The following is a 14,264-nucleotide window of genomic DNA, read 5'->3' as shown; positions in this document are numbered from 1 at the left end:
CCCCTGTGGGGGGTGCTCTGTGTTTCCTGTGGAGAGGTGTCCTCTGGGGGAGGTGCCCTGTGCCTCCTGGGGAGAGGTGTCCCCTGTGGGGGGTGCCCTGTGCCTCCTGGGGAGAGATGCACCCTGCGGCGGGTGCTGGGGCCCAGTCCTGTGCTTGGGGTCTCCTACATGTCCCTGCTACTCCATCACTCACTGGCCTGGGGCATGCTCTAGCCATGACACTGTGGCCTGTCCTTGGACCCTCTCTGGGTACCTATGTTTGTATCCTCCCTCTCCATCCCCTTCTGGGAGACATTAATCGGAAATTCAAGAGAGAGGCTGGGTGCGGTGGCTCACAGCTGTGATCCCAGCACTTTGGGAGGCCGAGGCAGGCAGATCACTTGAGGCCAGGAGTTCAGGTCCAGCCTGGCCAATATGGGAAAAACCTGTCCTTGCCAAAAATATAAAAGTTAGCAGCCAGGCATGGTGGTGTATGCTGGTAATCCCGGCCACTCGGGTGGGTGTGGCATGAGAGCTGCTTGAACCTGGGAGGCGAAGACTGCAGTGAGCCGAGATAGCATTGCTGCACTCTAGTCTGGGTGACAGCTGAGCGAGACCACCTCACAAAACAAAGAAACAAAAACACAGAAGTGCAAGAGAGAAGCTTCCTCGCTCACCTGGGATCCCCTCCTAGGTGGAAAAGCAGTGTCCGAGCAGGAGGGGCGAGGCTGGGTCTAAACTGCTGCAAGAGGGTCATGAGCACTAAAACTCTCCTAAGGGAGCCTATTTACCCAACATTAACCATTTAAGTTATATTCTAAAAATGATTCCCTTTTCAATTATAAAACTCTATTCAAATTCACTGATGATTTAATGACACTAATTAGATTTTGCATTCAAGAAATCTGTCTGACAAACACCATTGCCAAATGTCACTAACAAGATGAAGGCCTATAAAGGGAGTTTAAATCATCCAAATAAAGCCTCCTAATGTAATGAAACCACTGTGTAGTTCAAATGCCTTTTGCAATCTCTATTTTAATGACAAAATAAATGATTAAAACACAAAGAGAAATGCAATTCTTAGCTTCTTTCCGTGCTTTTGAGGCCCTGGCCCTGAGATGGGCTCCAGAGCCACACTTCTGCGGCCACCAGCCATCTCTCAGAGGGTCGGTCCGCCACTGCTGCTGTTGTGGGGGGGGCGGGCAGACCCTCCCAGGGACCCCTCCAGGAATGAGGAGCATGGCCCGAGGCCCGGCCTGCAGGAGCGACGTGAGGACCAGGGCAGAGGGCTCTCTTGTGAGCAATGAGGCCAGCTCCTGAGGCACCAGGAGAGGAGAGGCAGAGGCATTCTGGGGGTGGGACTGGGCCTCGCCCTGAGGTGGCAGCACTGACCCCAACTCAAGTGTCTTTTTATGTCTTCTGGCTTCCTAGGACTACGCTGGGAGCCCTCATCAAACACATGGGACTTAGGTTCACTCCTCAGCTTCTCATCTATGTCTTCTTGTCAAAGCTACAGATTCACTCAGCACAGAATGAGACATCCACAATTCACTCTGCACCAATACCCAGGGCAGCTTTGGGCGGTGTCCTAATCATGTGCTGTGAATGCTCCCGGTGGATCAACGGTGAGGACCACAGGGCTCAATGGGCGCAGTGACAGCAGGAAAAATGGAATTCAGCAGGAGCCCCCAAGGCCATCCTCAGCCAGGCTCTGTGCTAGGCTGCAGAGTGAGCCAGCGGTCCTCACATCCCCAGGCAGGCGGGACCAGTAGCCAACAGGGGCTTCCGAGAAGTGCAGGGCAGTGTGTGGGTCAAAAGCCTGCTCTCGGGAGTCCCCAGGCTTCACGTGGGGTTTTTTCTAACGTGCAGAATACAAAGGAGCTGCAATACTCATTCTACAAAACTGCCTCTAAGAGTCATAGAATGCAAGCCTATGGCACAAAAACTAAATAAAACGAGTGGCCACTTGTTAGCTTAAGATCCTAGTGACTTTTGATGACTACGAGGGCTACTCTTGGCTGGCCACAGAGAGGCCGGCGAGCTGAAGCCTTGGGTGGGCTGCAGGGCCTGCCTGCGGTGACTCCCGGTGACCTGTGCCGTCTGCCTGGCATGCACCTGTTTTCTGTACCCAGTTCGAAAACTCTTCTCCCAGGCTTGAAAAACAGAGGCCAGATGCAGCTGCCCATGGTCAGGGCGGTGAGGGAGGCAAGCCTGGCCCGTCCATGGCACAGAGTGGCGCTGTCACTAAAGTGAAGACTGTGTCCTCTCTCATGTCCCACATGCCAGGAGTGTCAGGATGACAGGGATCACGAGGGGCACTGGAGCCCCCGACTGCACCACCCTAAACTGGAGTGCACTTGTTAAAGTGGACAGGATTCCAATGGAGGCTGGTGGGCCAGCCTCTGAGACCAAAAATGATAAAGCATGGGCTTCAAGAGCTCAGGAAAGGGTGCAATCCTCAGTTCGTCAAATGCTGACGTTAGCAGGCCAGTGCATCCAGGAAAAAGCAGCAGCAACAGCGGCACCTCCCAAGCCCACCAACGCCAAAGCACCGGTCAGACTCCAAAGGCTCAGGGCCTCCAGGCAGAAACTTCTCAGCCCCCGTCTCTCAAGGCCAGAGGAGGATGAGGAAAAAGCTCTCAAGGCTCACCTCTGAAGCACAGGCACTCACAGAATGGTTTTGCACCCACGAGAGGGGACTCGGAGCTGTCCCCGAGCCTGTCCTCCAGGGCCAGCCCAGCTTTGGCACCCACGAGAGGGGACTCGGAGCTGTCCCCGAGCCTGTCCTCCAGGGCCAGCCCAGCTTTGGCACCCACGAGAGGGGACTCGGAGCTGTCCCCGAGCCTGTCCTCCAGGGCCAGTCCAGCTGTGGGATGCAGCCTCCCCCGAAGTCTGGCACTAAGCCTACAGAAAATTGATACTACTTTACTGTCATTTTTCAACAGTGATTATTAAATAAAGACATGGAACAAAGTGTCTTACATATACAAGGAGGGGAAACCGGGATCCTGTGGTCAAGAGAGTTACCAGCTAGAGCAGAAACAGAGGAATGCACCCTAGCTACTCTGCACACTAACATCTGGGTGTGGGCTAATGTCAGGCAGCCATGACCTCAGCTGAACAACTCCTACCCGTGGACCACGTGAGCATCTCAGAAGCACCGGGTGGCATACGGTCACAGGCTTTTGATGCTGTACGTCTGTACTGTCCAACAGTTGCCACGAACCACATGTGGCTTGGAATGCAGCTGACCCGAATGGAGACATGCCCCACGTGTCTAGGCCCCACTGGCTTGCCAAGACTCAGCATGAACAGCAGCAGCAGTGTCGGTGGTGGCCTGCCACTTCCCACATCAGGCCATGAGAGACCCTGTGGCTTCCACGTTGGCCAGGCCTCCTCTCAGACTGCCCCCTCTGTGAGGGGCCCTGTGGACGAGGACCTGAGGCCTCCTGCCTGTGGCCACGTGAGCCTGAATGGAGCTCCTCCCACCTCAGTCCAGCCAACCCTGCAGATGAGACCACAGCCCTGCCTGACATCTTAATACAGCATAATAGAAAACCCCATCAGGTAACCTGCTCTGGGATTCCTGACCCACAGAGCAAGATAATACAAGCTTGCTATTTTAAACGGCTAAGTGTTGGGGTAATTTTGTTACACAGAAATAGACAACTTAATCTGATTTTGTGAGATTTTTCACTTTGTTTAATGTGGCCACTAGAATATTTAAAATTACTGGTATAATTGCAATATACTCATGTGTATTTCTATTAGACGGTGTTGCTGTATATGGTTTTCAGTGCCGTGACAGCATATTATAATCACAGATATTATAACTAGTCTGCCAACTATATCATAGAACTTCACTACATATCACTAATACATATTTCCAATGTATTTAATTTTAAAATCTGGTATCAGATTAATATTTGTAGAGGGTAAATACCAAAAAAAGTCTTTGTTTTTTCCTTATCACATTTAAATTGGAAGAAAATATTACCTTTTTGTAATAATAAAAGGTTAGCAGAGAAAATGGAAAACACAGCAAAGTCCTAAAAAAAAGAAAACACAGGATTTGCCAACACACCTCCCAGCAAGGGTCACTAAGGTTCTGGTGTTTCCTCCCTCTGGGAGCTTTCGTGTTTCTGAGCATGTTTCAGATGAAATCAGGTGAAGCGCACTCTTCCTGCCTGGAATGTGCTTCCCACAACGCCTCCTCCACAACACACACAAGTGCTGCCTGCGGTTGGCCTCCGCATCACCAGCCCCACGTGGGTGGCCTCCTGCAGGAGCCTCCATCATGCCTGGGGCCGGCACACTCTGCAGAGGCCAAGGCCTGGCGTCACCGGGAGTTGAGGGCGCCGGAGGCCTGGCCCACCCACGTGCCACGCCGCGCCACGCCACGCCGCGCCTCACCTTGATGTGCTCGTGGAGCTGCGCCTCGTGCTGGCGGGAGAGCTGCTCGTGCTGCCTCTGGAACTCGGCGATGAGGATCTGCCTCTGGATCTGCTGCTTCTGCTTGAGTGCCAGGAGCTCCTGCTGTAGCTGCTGCTCCCGCAGGGCAGGCTCCGCCACAGGCAGAGAGAACTGGTGGTCCAGACGCAGGTCCATGGGCACTGCCGAGGGCGCCACCTGCAGAGGCAGCGCCGTGGCCACGTCCACTGTGGGAAGAAGCAGGAGAGCCGGTCACTGCCGCCCTTGCCGTCCCCGGGTCCCAGGGCCCCCACCCAACACGCTGGCCACCTTCACGGGGGGCCTGTGGACATTTGAGGATCGGATACTCCTTTCCCCTCTCCACCAGCAGACTCAAAATGCAAGACTCAGTGGCCTCTGAGGCCCATTCCCCAAAGAAAAGAAAAAACACAAAAGCCTGTGGAAGGTCAGGCCAGGACACACACTCCACAATCCCTGTTCCTTCCCGACCTTCCCCGGGAGGCCGGCTCTCAGAAGACCCCGCTACAGGCCCAGAAGCCTTGCTGACATCATTTCTAGAAGTCAATCAAGAGAAAAATAAAGAAAAGGTTCCGGCTGGCCAAGGAAAAGAGTGGGCGCCAGCCCCCAGACAGGAAGACGGCCTGTTCTGCTCCTCTTCCTCCTCTTCTGATGAAGCCACTGCGCAGCCGTGTGTGAACCAAGAACAGTGTGTGCCCCAGAAGTGGTCCAGACAGACGCTTGAGACCTGGAGCCCGTTTCCATGGCGAGACAAGTGCCCCCTTGGAAAACATGTTTACCAGACGCAGCCAACGCGACGTGCTCCTGGCTCTTGGCACAAGCGCGTTCCTCTGGGCATGCGTTTCTGCACCTCGCAAAGAAATGGATTTTCTGCCCTGTCCTAATGTGCTATCGAAAAAAGGCTTCAAGTCATTTTGATGAGGAACAGAAGCTGAATCAATTTCATTCCTTACAAATCAATACCAAATGAAAGAGAGAAAAGTAATGCAGGAAGGGGGTAGGTCTGAATTACAAATATCACAAACAGTTCAATGTGCGCGCCCCTTTTACGCAGGTCCCTATGCTGAAAGCACGCGGTGCGTGCGCGCACTGACTCTGAGCCAGCACTGCTCCTGACACAGCCCAGGGACATCCGAGTGTCACTTCTCAGACACATGGCTCTGCGGAAAACTTCGCTGAGAGTCCAAGTGAGAGCCCACCTTGCCTACTGCCCTCCCAGAGGCTCGCCCCTCAGAAAGCTCCCCATAACCAACACCCATGCGACCTGGGCCAAGCAGGGAGGTGGGGCCTTGCCCTCTAGGAGAGTCTCAGGCTCAGAGGCGTGTGTGAGCCCAGAAGAGGGCTGCTAAGAAAACCAGCTCCTCGCCCCTCAGGGTTGGCACCTTTAGACATGACCTTGTCTGGGTGCCTCCCTGAGCACAGCGCACCCACGTTCACCCTGGCACCCAGCCCACAGGGCCCTCCAGTCTCTGGTCTTGCCTAAGACCAGGACTTGTCTGTCACTCAGTTCCTAGGAAAAACTGCACATCGGTCTCAAAGCCACTGATGTGGGTGAAACGGGCCACAGTGGCAACTACCTTCTGTGCAAAGCACGGCTACGGTCACCACCCGGGCGGCGAGTCCCACACTGGCTTTGCCTCCAAACCACGGGAAACCTGGTCCCAGGACTCAGCCTTCTCCTGAGAAAATGGTGGGAAATGCTTTGGGGGGGCCTGGGCACCAGCTCAGCTTGGGGTTCTGATCCCCGGACTGCCGCTCAGCCGCGGAAGCCACAGTCACCTGAGCTCTTGGTGCTCAGGGTAAGGGGTGCTCTCAGGTTCCCTGACTGACATAACCATCTCACCTCCCCTACCTCCGACCACCACCACATGCAGCTGGTCCTGCTCCTAACCTGCCGCTAAGGGCTGGCTGTCCTGGGCCGGACTCACTTGAACCTGAGGAGTGCCCGGGCCTCAGGCTGTGAAGACCAGCTCAGGCCACTTTCCTGGACGGTGAGAGGACATCAAGCGACCCAGAAGGGACAGAAGCTTCTGAACAGATCTGAGCACATTCACAGTGCAGCACGGGGCTGCCCTGTCGCTGCTGCTGTTTTTAAATGAAATCCTCCTCTCTGACTGTTCCTGTTCGGTTTCTTCCCCCAAGTCACTGAAGTGCAACTCCCAGCTTCTGTAATGCATGTGCTTAGACCTTAATTGAGTGTTGAGTTTGACACAGCAAAAGGTTTTCATTTGCTATTATGTGAGAAGAGTCTACATACATGAACCGTGTGTTCAATGTGCAAGACCAGGGAGCAGGGGTCCACGCACACCCCCACCCCACACGTGGGTGAGGGCTGGGCCCTATTCATTTCCTTTCTTCCCTTTTCGGATCATTTTTATAAGATACAGCAAAATGGAAAAACTGCGTAAGCAATGCTGGTTTTACGAAGCACCAGAGTTCACCTACATCTGCTTCAGACTTTCTTCTACGGAATAAAGTATATGAAGGGCAGGGAGGAGAACTAAGTCAGCAAACTCGCAAACTCAGAAAAAAGAGAAGAGGGCCTGGCTTCTTGAAGGAGACTCAGCTGCGGGCTCCCTGCTGCTGGCGCTAAGGGCTGTGGGTACAACTCTCACAAGCACAGCGGTGCTCAACGCTTTCCTGAAAACACGGACTCGTGAATGACAGTCAGGTTCCGTTCCCTCTTCCGCACTCATGGCCGTGACTGGCACACGGTTCTCCTAGAACCAGGGCCCTGCACAGTGACTTCCTAGAGCACCTCAGGTGAGCCGGGCTGTGCTTCCCAGGGAGAAACACAACTTTGTTCTTCTAAGTTACACAAGGTGACATCTGCCAGTGGATCTGTCAGTGAATGCATATACTTGTGTAACTTAGAAGGGTAAAGTTGCGTTTACCTCTAGGAGAGGATAAAGTTAGAAAAACAGAACCCCGACCATGTTATTTAGAATGCCGGTTTCTAGATTTGTAGATGAAAATGGTCTCTCTCATATTCTTTTTGTTTGGTTAAGTAGAGACATTTTAGCGTAAAGAAAAAGGCACAGAGAGTAAGTAACCGCATGGCCCCGCATCTTGTAAGCTGGGTTATTTCCCATGCACGGCCTCATCTGGCTCTGTAGGGGGCCAGGTGGGACCCCTGCTTATAAGATGTGCCGATGTGACCCAAGGTCCCATGCAGAAACAGGGTCCTGCCCCAGGGGCTGGGCTCGAGCCTGGCCTGCTGCTGGCTTTGGCGAATCCGTCTTCATTTCTAATTTCTCACAGATGGAGGGCGGGCAGCATCGCAAATGTCTGGTAGTTGATCTCTTTAAAAAAGGAACATAAAACAACTTTTAAGGGATCCTTTTTATTAACTTCAAAAACATGACGAGCCCATGTTTCTACTCCTCATTGATTTCCTGAAGGAACACAAGTGGCTCCTGCTCTGTGCCAGGGGCTGTGGGGACAGGCCCAGGGCAGCCGGTGAGACCCCAAGGAGCAGAGGAGCTGACAGCAGGCCCAGGGGAAGGGCCCACCAAAGGCTGTGCCTCACTGAGGGCAGGGGGTGTCTAAGCCAGAGTCTAGAGGGTGGGGTGCAGGTGGAGGGCCATGGGTATGGGGAGGAGGGGGGCGCAGAGAGCAGCCCTACTTGCACCTGCAATGCTAGAGTGTCACTCACGCTTGGGGCTGGGACAGCAGCGAAGGCGTGAGGGGAAGCAGCAGAAACTCTGGTGCCAGACTGGACCCAGCTCCTCAGGACAAAGTGGGGTAGGTGGGCAGGCTCTGCAACCACCGTTTGCCACCTGAGTGGAATTTTCTCTCTCCAAACTTTTTTCAGATTCCTCTGAATCTGGAATCATAGGACATCTTACAAGGAAACACAAGTTCATATTGGGTCAAAGCACATAACAGAGATGGCATTGAGGTGATCTTGATGCAAACGCCGCTGACGCCATTTCATCAGGGTCAGAGGCAAAGCCCAGTACTGAAATTCCCATCACATCACAGGCGCCTGGCCAGATCTGAGCTGCGGCTCAATGCTGATGTGGGCCAAGTGCCCTCGCCACCTGGGAGTTCTTAGAAATGGTAAATGATCACAAGGTTCTTCACCTTGTGAGAAGCCGATGCCGGCCAGCATTCGCCCGCCACTGAGCATGGAGGGGATGCTCTCACTCAGATGCCCAGGACAGGCAGTGCCCTCTGAGGGCGGGAATTTCTCCCTGGATGTGGCCTCATCTGGATAACCTACATTTTAATGGTGGGATGTGGGGGACTGCTTGCTGTTTTTAAAAAAAATTTAAAATGCATCTTCCCATCCAGTCTACTCAAGCTACTAATGCTTTAATTCCTAGGCCATTCATTCATTCATTTTTTTTTTTTTTTGAGACAGTTTCACTCATCGCCCAGGCTAGAGTGCAATGGTGTGATCTCAGCTCACCACAACCTCCGCCTCCTGGGTTCAAGCGATTCTCCTTCCTCAGCCTCCTGAGTAGCTGAGATTACAGGTATGGACCACCACACCCAGCTATTTTTTTTTATATTTTTAGTAGAGACAGGGTTTCTCCATGTTAGTCAGGCTGGTCTCAAACTCCCGATCTCAGGTGATCCACCCAACTCGGCCTCCCAAAGTGCTGGGATTACAGGCATGAGCCACCGTGCCTAGCCTCATTCTTTAATCTGTTTTTTAAGCTGTTTTCTGGAAGATTTGTACAAGTTCCGCAAACTGATTCAAATTTCATCTTAAAAGGAATTTGTCAACTGGGCTGAGAGACAATGAAAACAGTCAGACATGGATCACGCTGGACGGCGCGCCGCTGCCAGGGAGTTCTCCTCTGAGGCTTGGAGGACGCTCCTGCCACCACCCCCACCCCCCGCGGCACAGCTGGACCTCCTGTGCGTGTGTCACCTGGAACGTCGCAGCTGGGCTAAGGTCTGCAGCCGCCGAGCAGCCTAGCACCACATGCCCCACTCCCAAAAGAGAGGGCCCTGTGGGGGAAGAAAGTGCTGCCTGCATCCTCTGAATGTCGCTTACAGACTCCTTTTTCTGCTAAAAGCTTCCATTCTGTGAGAGCACAGAGAGAACGATGCAGCCTTCAGCTGGGAAGCTGCTTGGGCCAGCGGCTGAGGAGGAGGGCGGGCGGGCGGGCTCCTTCCAGTGCCCTCCCGCTTCTCCAGCAGTCTTATGCATGCTGCAAGCTGTTGGCGCTGATCTGCCCTGGAGGGATGGCGAGAGGCGAGTCACCCTCACAGTGCACGGCTCCCGTTCGGTGCGCGTCTCCCATCTGGACACCGAAGAGTGAGGGTCCCCTGAGGAGCAGGGAGGCGGGGGCCCGGCAGAGCAGCCGCCGTCTGCTGAGGAGGAGCCCGGACTCGCTGGCATGGTGTAGCCAGAGGGGGCTTCGGTGGTGCTGAGGCTGGGGAGTCGGCCGCACCGTGCTGCCTTGATCAGAAGGCTGCCCGTTCTCATCACAGCACTTCCTGCATTTTCACAGCGTGGGAAAGGGATGTTCACACTGCCTTGATTTACCAGACTGCCACACGAAACCGCACTCTCTGCTACAGTAAGCTAAGAGCAGAGCAGATCAACGGCAGCACACCGCCTGCCTCCCATCCAGCACCGCCGGCCACGGAGGGCCACGGCAATCACGCACCTCTGAAGACAAAGCGGTGTTTACGCGGGATTCAAAAACACAAACTCTGCGCTCACAGGCCAAGGAGACCCACCCCGGGGCTCCTGAGAAATGCTTCTCTTTCCTAATGAGGACCCTGGGCGCCGGGTGCGTGGGGTCGGGGCCCAAGCTGTCCCAGGCTCGGCTCCACTCACCAGCTGCGGAGATGAGAACCACAATCCCATTCACGCGTCCGTGCGCTGGCGGCTGTGTCAGACGTGACGTGTGCTATTTCTGTATCAAAAACCATTCAAAATGCCACGAGTTCCCAGCAGAAGCTGCTAGTGCTTCTGACCCAAAGCACCCAGAAGAAAACAATAAAACCTTCTCTACTTAAAGAATGCAGCATCAAAACAAAAAAGTCTGTATTCTCATGAATATTCTATGGTAGAGCAGAAAATGGCTTTTATAGGTTGTGCCTTGAGAAACATATTAATACAATCAGACTCCTGACGTCAGTAGAAGCACAAAGGCTGCATTCAGAGTTCAATGGGAGATGGTCAGTGTGCTGTGAATGAATTCTCAATCACAAACAGAAAAATCTGTTAGCCCCTCTCTCTCTTTTAAAATAAATGTTCATAAAGAAGCACACTCATTTTCCATGACATGGTTAGGTCCTCTCTCAGGACACGATTTCATGCCATCACAAAGATTTGGAAGAAAAAGCAGCACTATTCTTTAGAAAGCATGGTCAACGTTTAGGGTCTCTTCAAGTAAAGAATGACTCATTCAAATCAAGGGAAAAATAATCGCTATTTCAACTATGTAACCATGATTTCCTCTCACACTGACATTTTGCCTGTGTGTGGGGGTGGGGGGAAGAGAGAGAACGGGACAGAGAGGAGGCAGACAGCACGTTAGAAAGGCAGGGCTTAGTGAAAACGGCCTTCCCTCTTTATTTATTGGGTCATGTGTCACCCATGCTGAAGAACGTTTAGTAAAAGAACAGTAACGAAGGGACCGGTGCACCCACTGCTTCCGTGAAGCCCCAAAGGTCACCCTCCGCAGCCCTTCCAACCACACGCACCCTCTACCCATGAGCAGCATTCTGACTCTGTTAAATGTCCTCTTACTTTGTTATGATTATAAGGTGTACACATACGTGGCCCTGAAAACATGTCCTCTACTTTTTGAAGACTGAAGGCAGCAGCACCAATAGAGTGGAACGAGGGGCTGAGGATGGTTCCTGGGAGTCCGAATCTGCCGTCAGCATCTGGGGCAGGGGACAAGAGCTCCTTCTGGGGTGAAGCTATGGGCAAACCCCAGGAAGCCAGGTGCACCCTGTCTGCGACTTCTGGCAGGGCGGGCACATGGACCAGAACCAGGTGCCAGAAGGCGTGGTCTGGAGGGCAAGCTGCCTCCACGGTGGCCACCGACAGCTCTCAGGTGGGAGTCGGGCAGAAGACCCCTCTGGAGAAATGAGTGACGTCGGGTGATCGAGGCAGTGGGAAAGGAGGAGGGAGCGGGGCCACGTGGTTAACAGGGGTCGGGCCCAGACAAAGGGCTGGGTGTTGCATCCTCAGGTTCGGGCAGTGAGGCGGGCGGTCGGGCGAGGATGGCCCAGACCCGGCCTCCGAAGCCGCACGGCTCGCCCTGGGCAGGCGCTCCGTCTGTCTGTACTGCTGTTGGCCTGGACGGGCCGGCCCCTCCAGGACATTCCAGTTTGAAGGCCACTCGACGTCTCTCTCCAGGTATCTATGGTCTTCTCCGGGGCCCCAGTGTTCTGAAATTTCAAAGCCGTGTGGTTTGGTGAAGACCTTTCACACCCACCGCTGGAGACCCGGCTGGTCCTCTGGAGGCAGCAGCTCACGCCCTCCCGTCAGGGGAGCAGCTCAGAGAACTTCACGGGGGTTCCCTTTTCCCATGTTCTCCTTCTGGAACGTCCAGCCCCCGAGTGGAAGGGCTCCGGGAACAACATTTGGTCTTTTCCGCCCTCCTGCTTGGTCTCGTCTCACATGCTTCTTCGTATGTGACTTCTTTAAATGTATTCTAACCTTTTAATTGAGGGCTCATGATTTTTGCTGTTTTGTTTCTACTTGACAAATCAAACAGCCATTTTTAGAGGATGACGGACCCTGGATACTCTTTTTTATGTCATCCTATTCCTTTTTCCTGGGTAAAATATCTTGTCTAGTTCCTGAAGATAGTAATGATAGCTTACTACAAGTTTTTGCGCGCGTGTGTGTCTGTATGTCTGTTTCTGTTTTGAGACAGAGTCTCATCGGTCGCCCAGGCTGGAGTGCAGTGGTGCGCTTGGCTCAACGCAACCTCCACCTCCCATGTTCAAACGATTGTCATGCCTCCCGAGTAGCTGGGATTACAGGTGTACGCAAACATGCTGGCTAATTTCTTTCTTTCTTTCTTTGTAGAGAGAGACGGGGTTTCCCCATGTTGGCCAGGCCGGTCTCAAACTTGACTTCAAGTGATCCTCCTGCCTTGGCCTCCCAAAGTGCTGGGATTACAGGCGTGAGCCACCACGCCCGGTGAAAAGGTTTCTTTTCCCTGCGGAGTCTCGTCTGCTCTCCACCTTCCCTGCAAGAGCCTCCCCTCAGGCGTCAGGTGGCCGCAGTCATGTGTCACTGACTGCGAGTGGAGGCACGAAAACCACCTGCAAGCTGTAGGCACAGTGCCGTCCCCCATGCTAGGCTTCATGGAGGGACTGGAGGCGGCATCACCAGGAGCCCCCAGCTTAGTGCCCAGAGAACCTTCCCCTGGGGCTGGCCCACCATCCATCCCGAGACTGGAGGGTGAGGGCTGAGCCTTCAGCATACCGAGGGAGGGACCCCGTACTCAGTACTCCCTGTGAACACAGTGACCGGCGGCCCTGCTCTGGCTGCAACACCCACATCCGCAGCCTGCTCTTGTCCCCACGCAGAGCCCCGCAGGATCGGTCTCTGCAGAGCACCCCTTTGTGGCGGTGTGGCTCCCATCCAGTGGGTTCTCAGTGCTCCTTGTGGTTAGCCAAGATCTGCTTTTTTGGGTCTGCCAAATCACTGTGACTCTGTCACCAGCTGTCAGTTGCCAGACTCTCATTCATGTCACCCCTCATCTTTGTGAGCTTTTGACCTTTCTATGGAATATAAATTTGTATCTTTTATGAGAAATTCCAAAAATACACAAAATCACGAAGAATAGTGTAATCGAGCTGATCTCACATCCTCTGCACGCCCACCACTCCACCTTCTAGATTACAGGGAAGCAGGTCCCAGTCACCACAGCATCTTCTCCAGAAAGACTTCCAAACCCAATGCTGTCCACACACCAAATAAACTGACAACGATTCTATAATACTATCAAACAGCCAGGGGGTGTTCCCATAGTTTCATAAACATTCAAATCAAGATCCAAATACGTTGTAACTCGCTGATATATCTTTTAAGACCCACTCCCCCGACCTCCTGCCCCTGTCCCCGATAATATATCAGCTGAAGACACTGGGTCATCTGCCCTTTGCTGATTTCACCCCTGTGTGAACAAGGAAGCTCTGTCCCCCGTTATTCTGTAAGCTGGGCACTACTCGGGAGGCCTGGCCAGAGGCAGTCAAGCTTCCCAGCAAGACCTAAGCGAGCCCCTGCACCCTGGGCGGCTGGTTCATGTTGCGAGGCTCCAAATGATCGCTGCCTTGGCTCTCCATCAGGGCTCTAAACAGAGCTCCTGGCGTTCCATCAGCCCCTGTCCACTTGATAGCGGGACCATTTCTATCATGAGAAGGGATCAAAATCAGCTGTCTTGTTACTCTCACAAACAGTGCTTATGAGAAAGGCAGGGCCATGCCTGACTCTCCCTTGATCTGCCCACATCTGAACATCGTGAGCTGGTCTCGTGGCCTGCCCAACACCTTGGCCGACTCCCTGCGGCTTGGGCTTTGGGGAGGCAGTGGGGGAAGGGTGTTTTTCCGGTCACTGTTTACAAATGCTCACAGTCCTGTCCTTGATGAGCCGGAGCCCCCTGGTTGGCTCCTCCTGACCCCGCGCGTGCTCTCTGAGAGCAGCACCCTGTTCTGCTACGAGATGCTCTGGGCTTTTCCCGTAATTTCTTGACCCCCATGGGCGTCCTGTCTGTGTCTTAGAGGCCACAGTCTGGAGATTGGGGTGAGCGCTGTTACGGGGTTGGGACTTATGACCTATCCATCTTTACTGGTGGGTTTGTGAATTTCCAGAGGGATGGACATGCGTGTTTGACCTGCCT

General features: G+C 53.6%; 1 protein-coding gene across 9 annotated transcripts in view; it reads right to left on the bottom strand.

Moving 5' to 3' along the window:
- Nucleotides 1-14,264, bottom strand: part of HDAC4 (histone deacetylase 4) — a 340,829-nt gene that overhangs the window by 134,298 nt on the left and 192,267 nt on the right. For all 9 annotated transcript variants that reach the window (XM_039469908.2, XM_039469911.2, XM_039469907.2 and 6 more), the window contains one exon: nucleotides 4,396-4,640. In XM_039469908.2, the coding sequence (XP_039325842.1) occupies nucleotides 4,396-4,640 (245 nt within the window). The remainder of the gene's footprint in view (nucleotides 1-4,395; nucleotides 4,641-14,264) is intronic.

Source organism: Saimiri boliviensis, chromosome 5 (assembly GCF_048565385.1).
Source record: "Saimiri boliviensis isolate mSaiBol1 chromosome 5, mSaiBol1.pri, whole genome shotgun sequence".
NCBI lineage: Eukaryota > Metazoa > Chordata > Mammalia > Primates > Cebidae > Saimiri > Saimiri boliviensis.
Note: the sequence above shows the minus strand (reverse complement) of the source record. Positions and strands in the feature narration are given on the sequence as shown.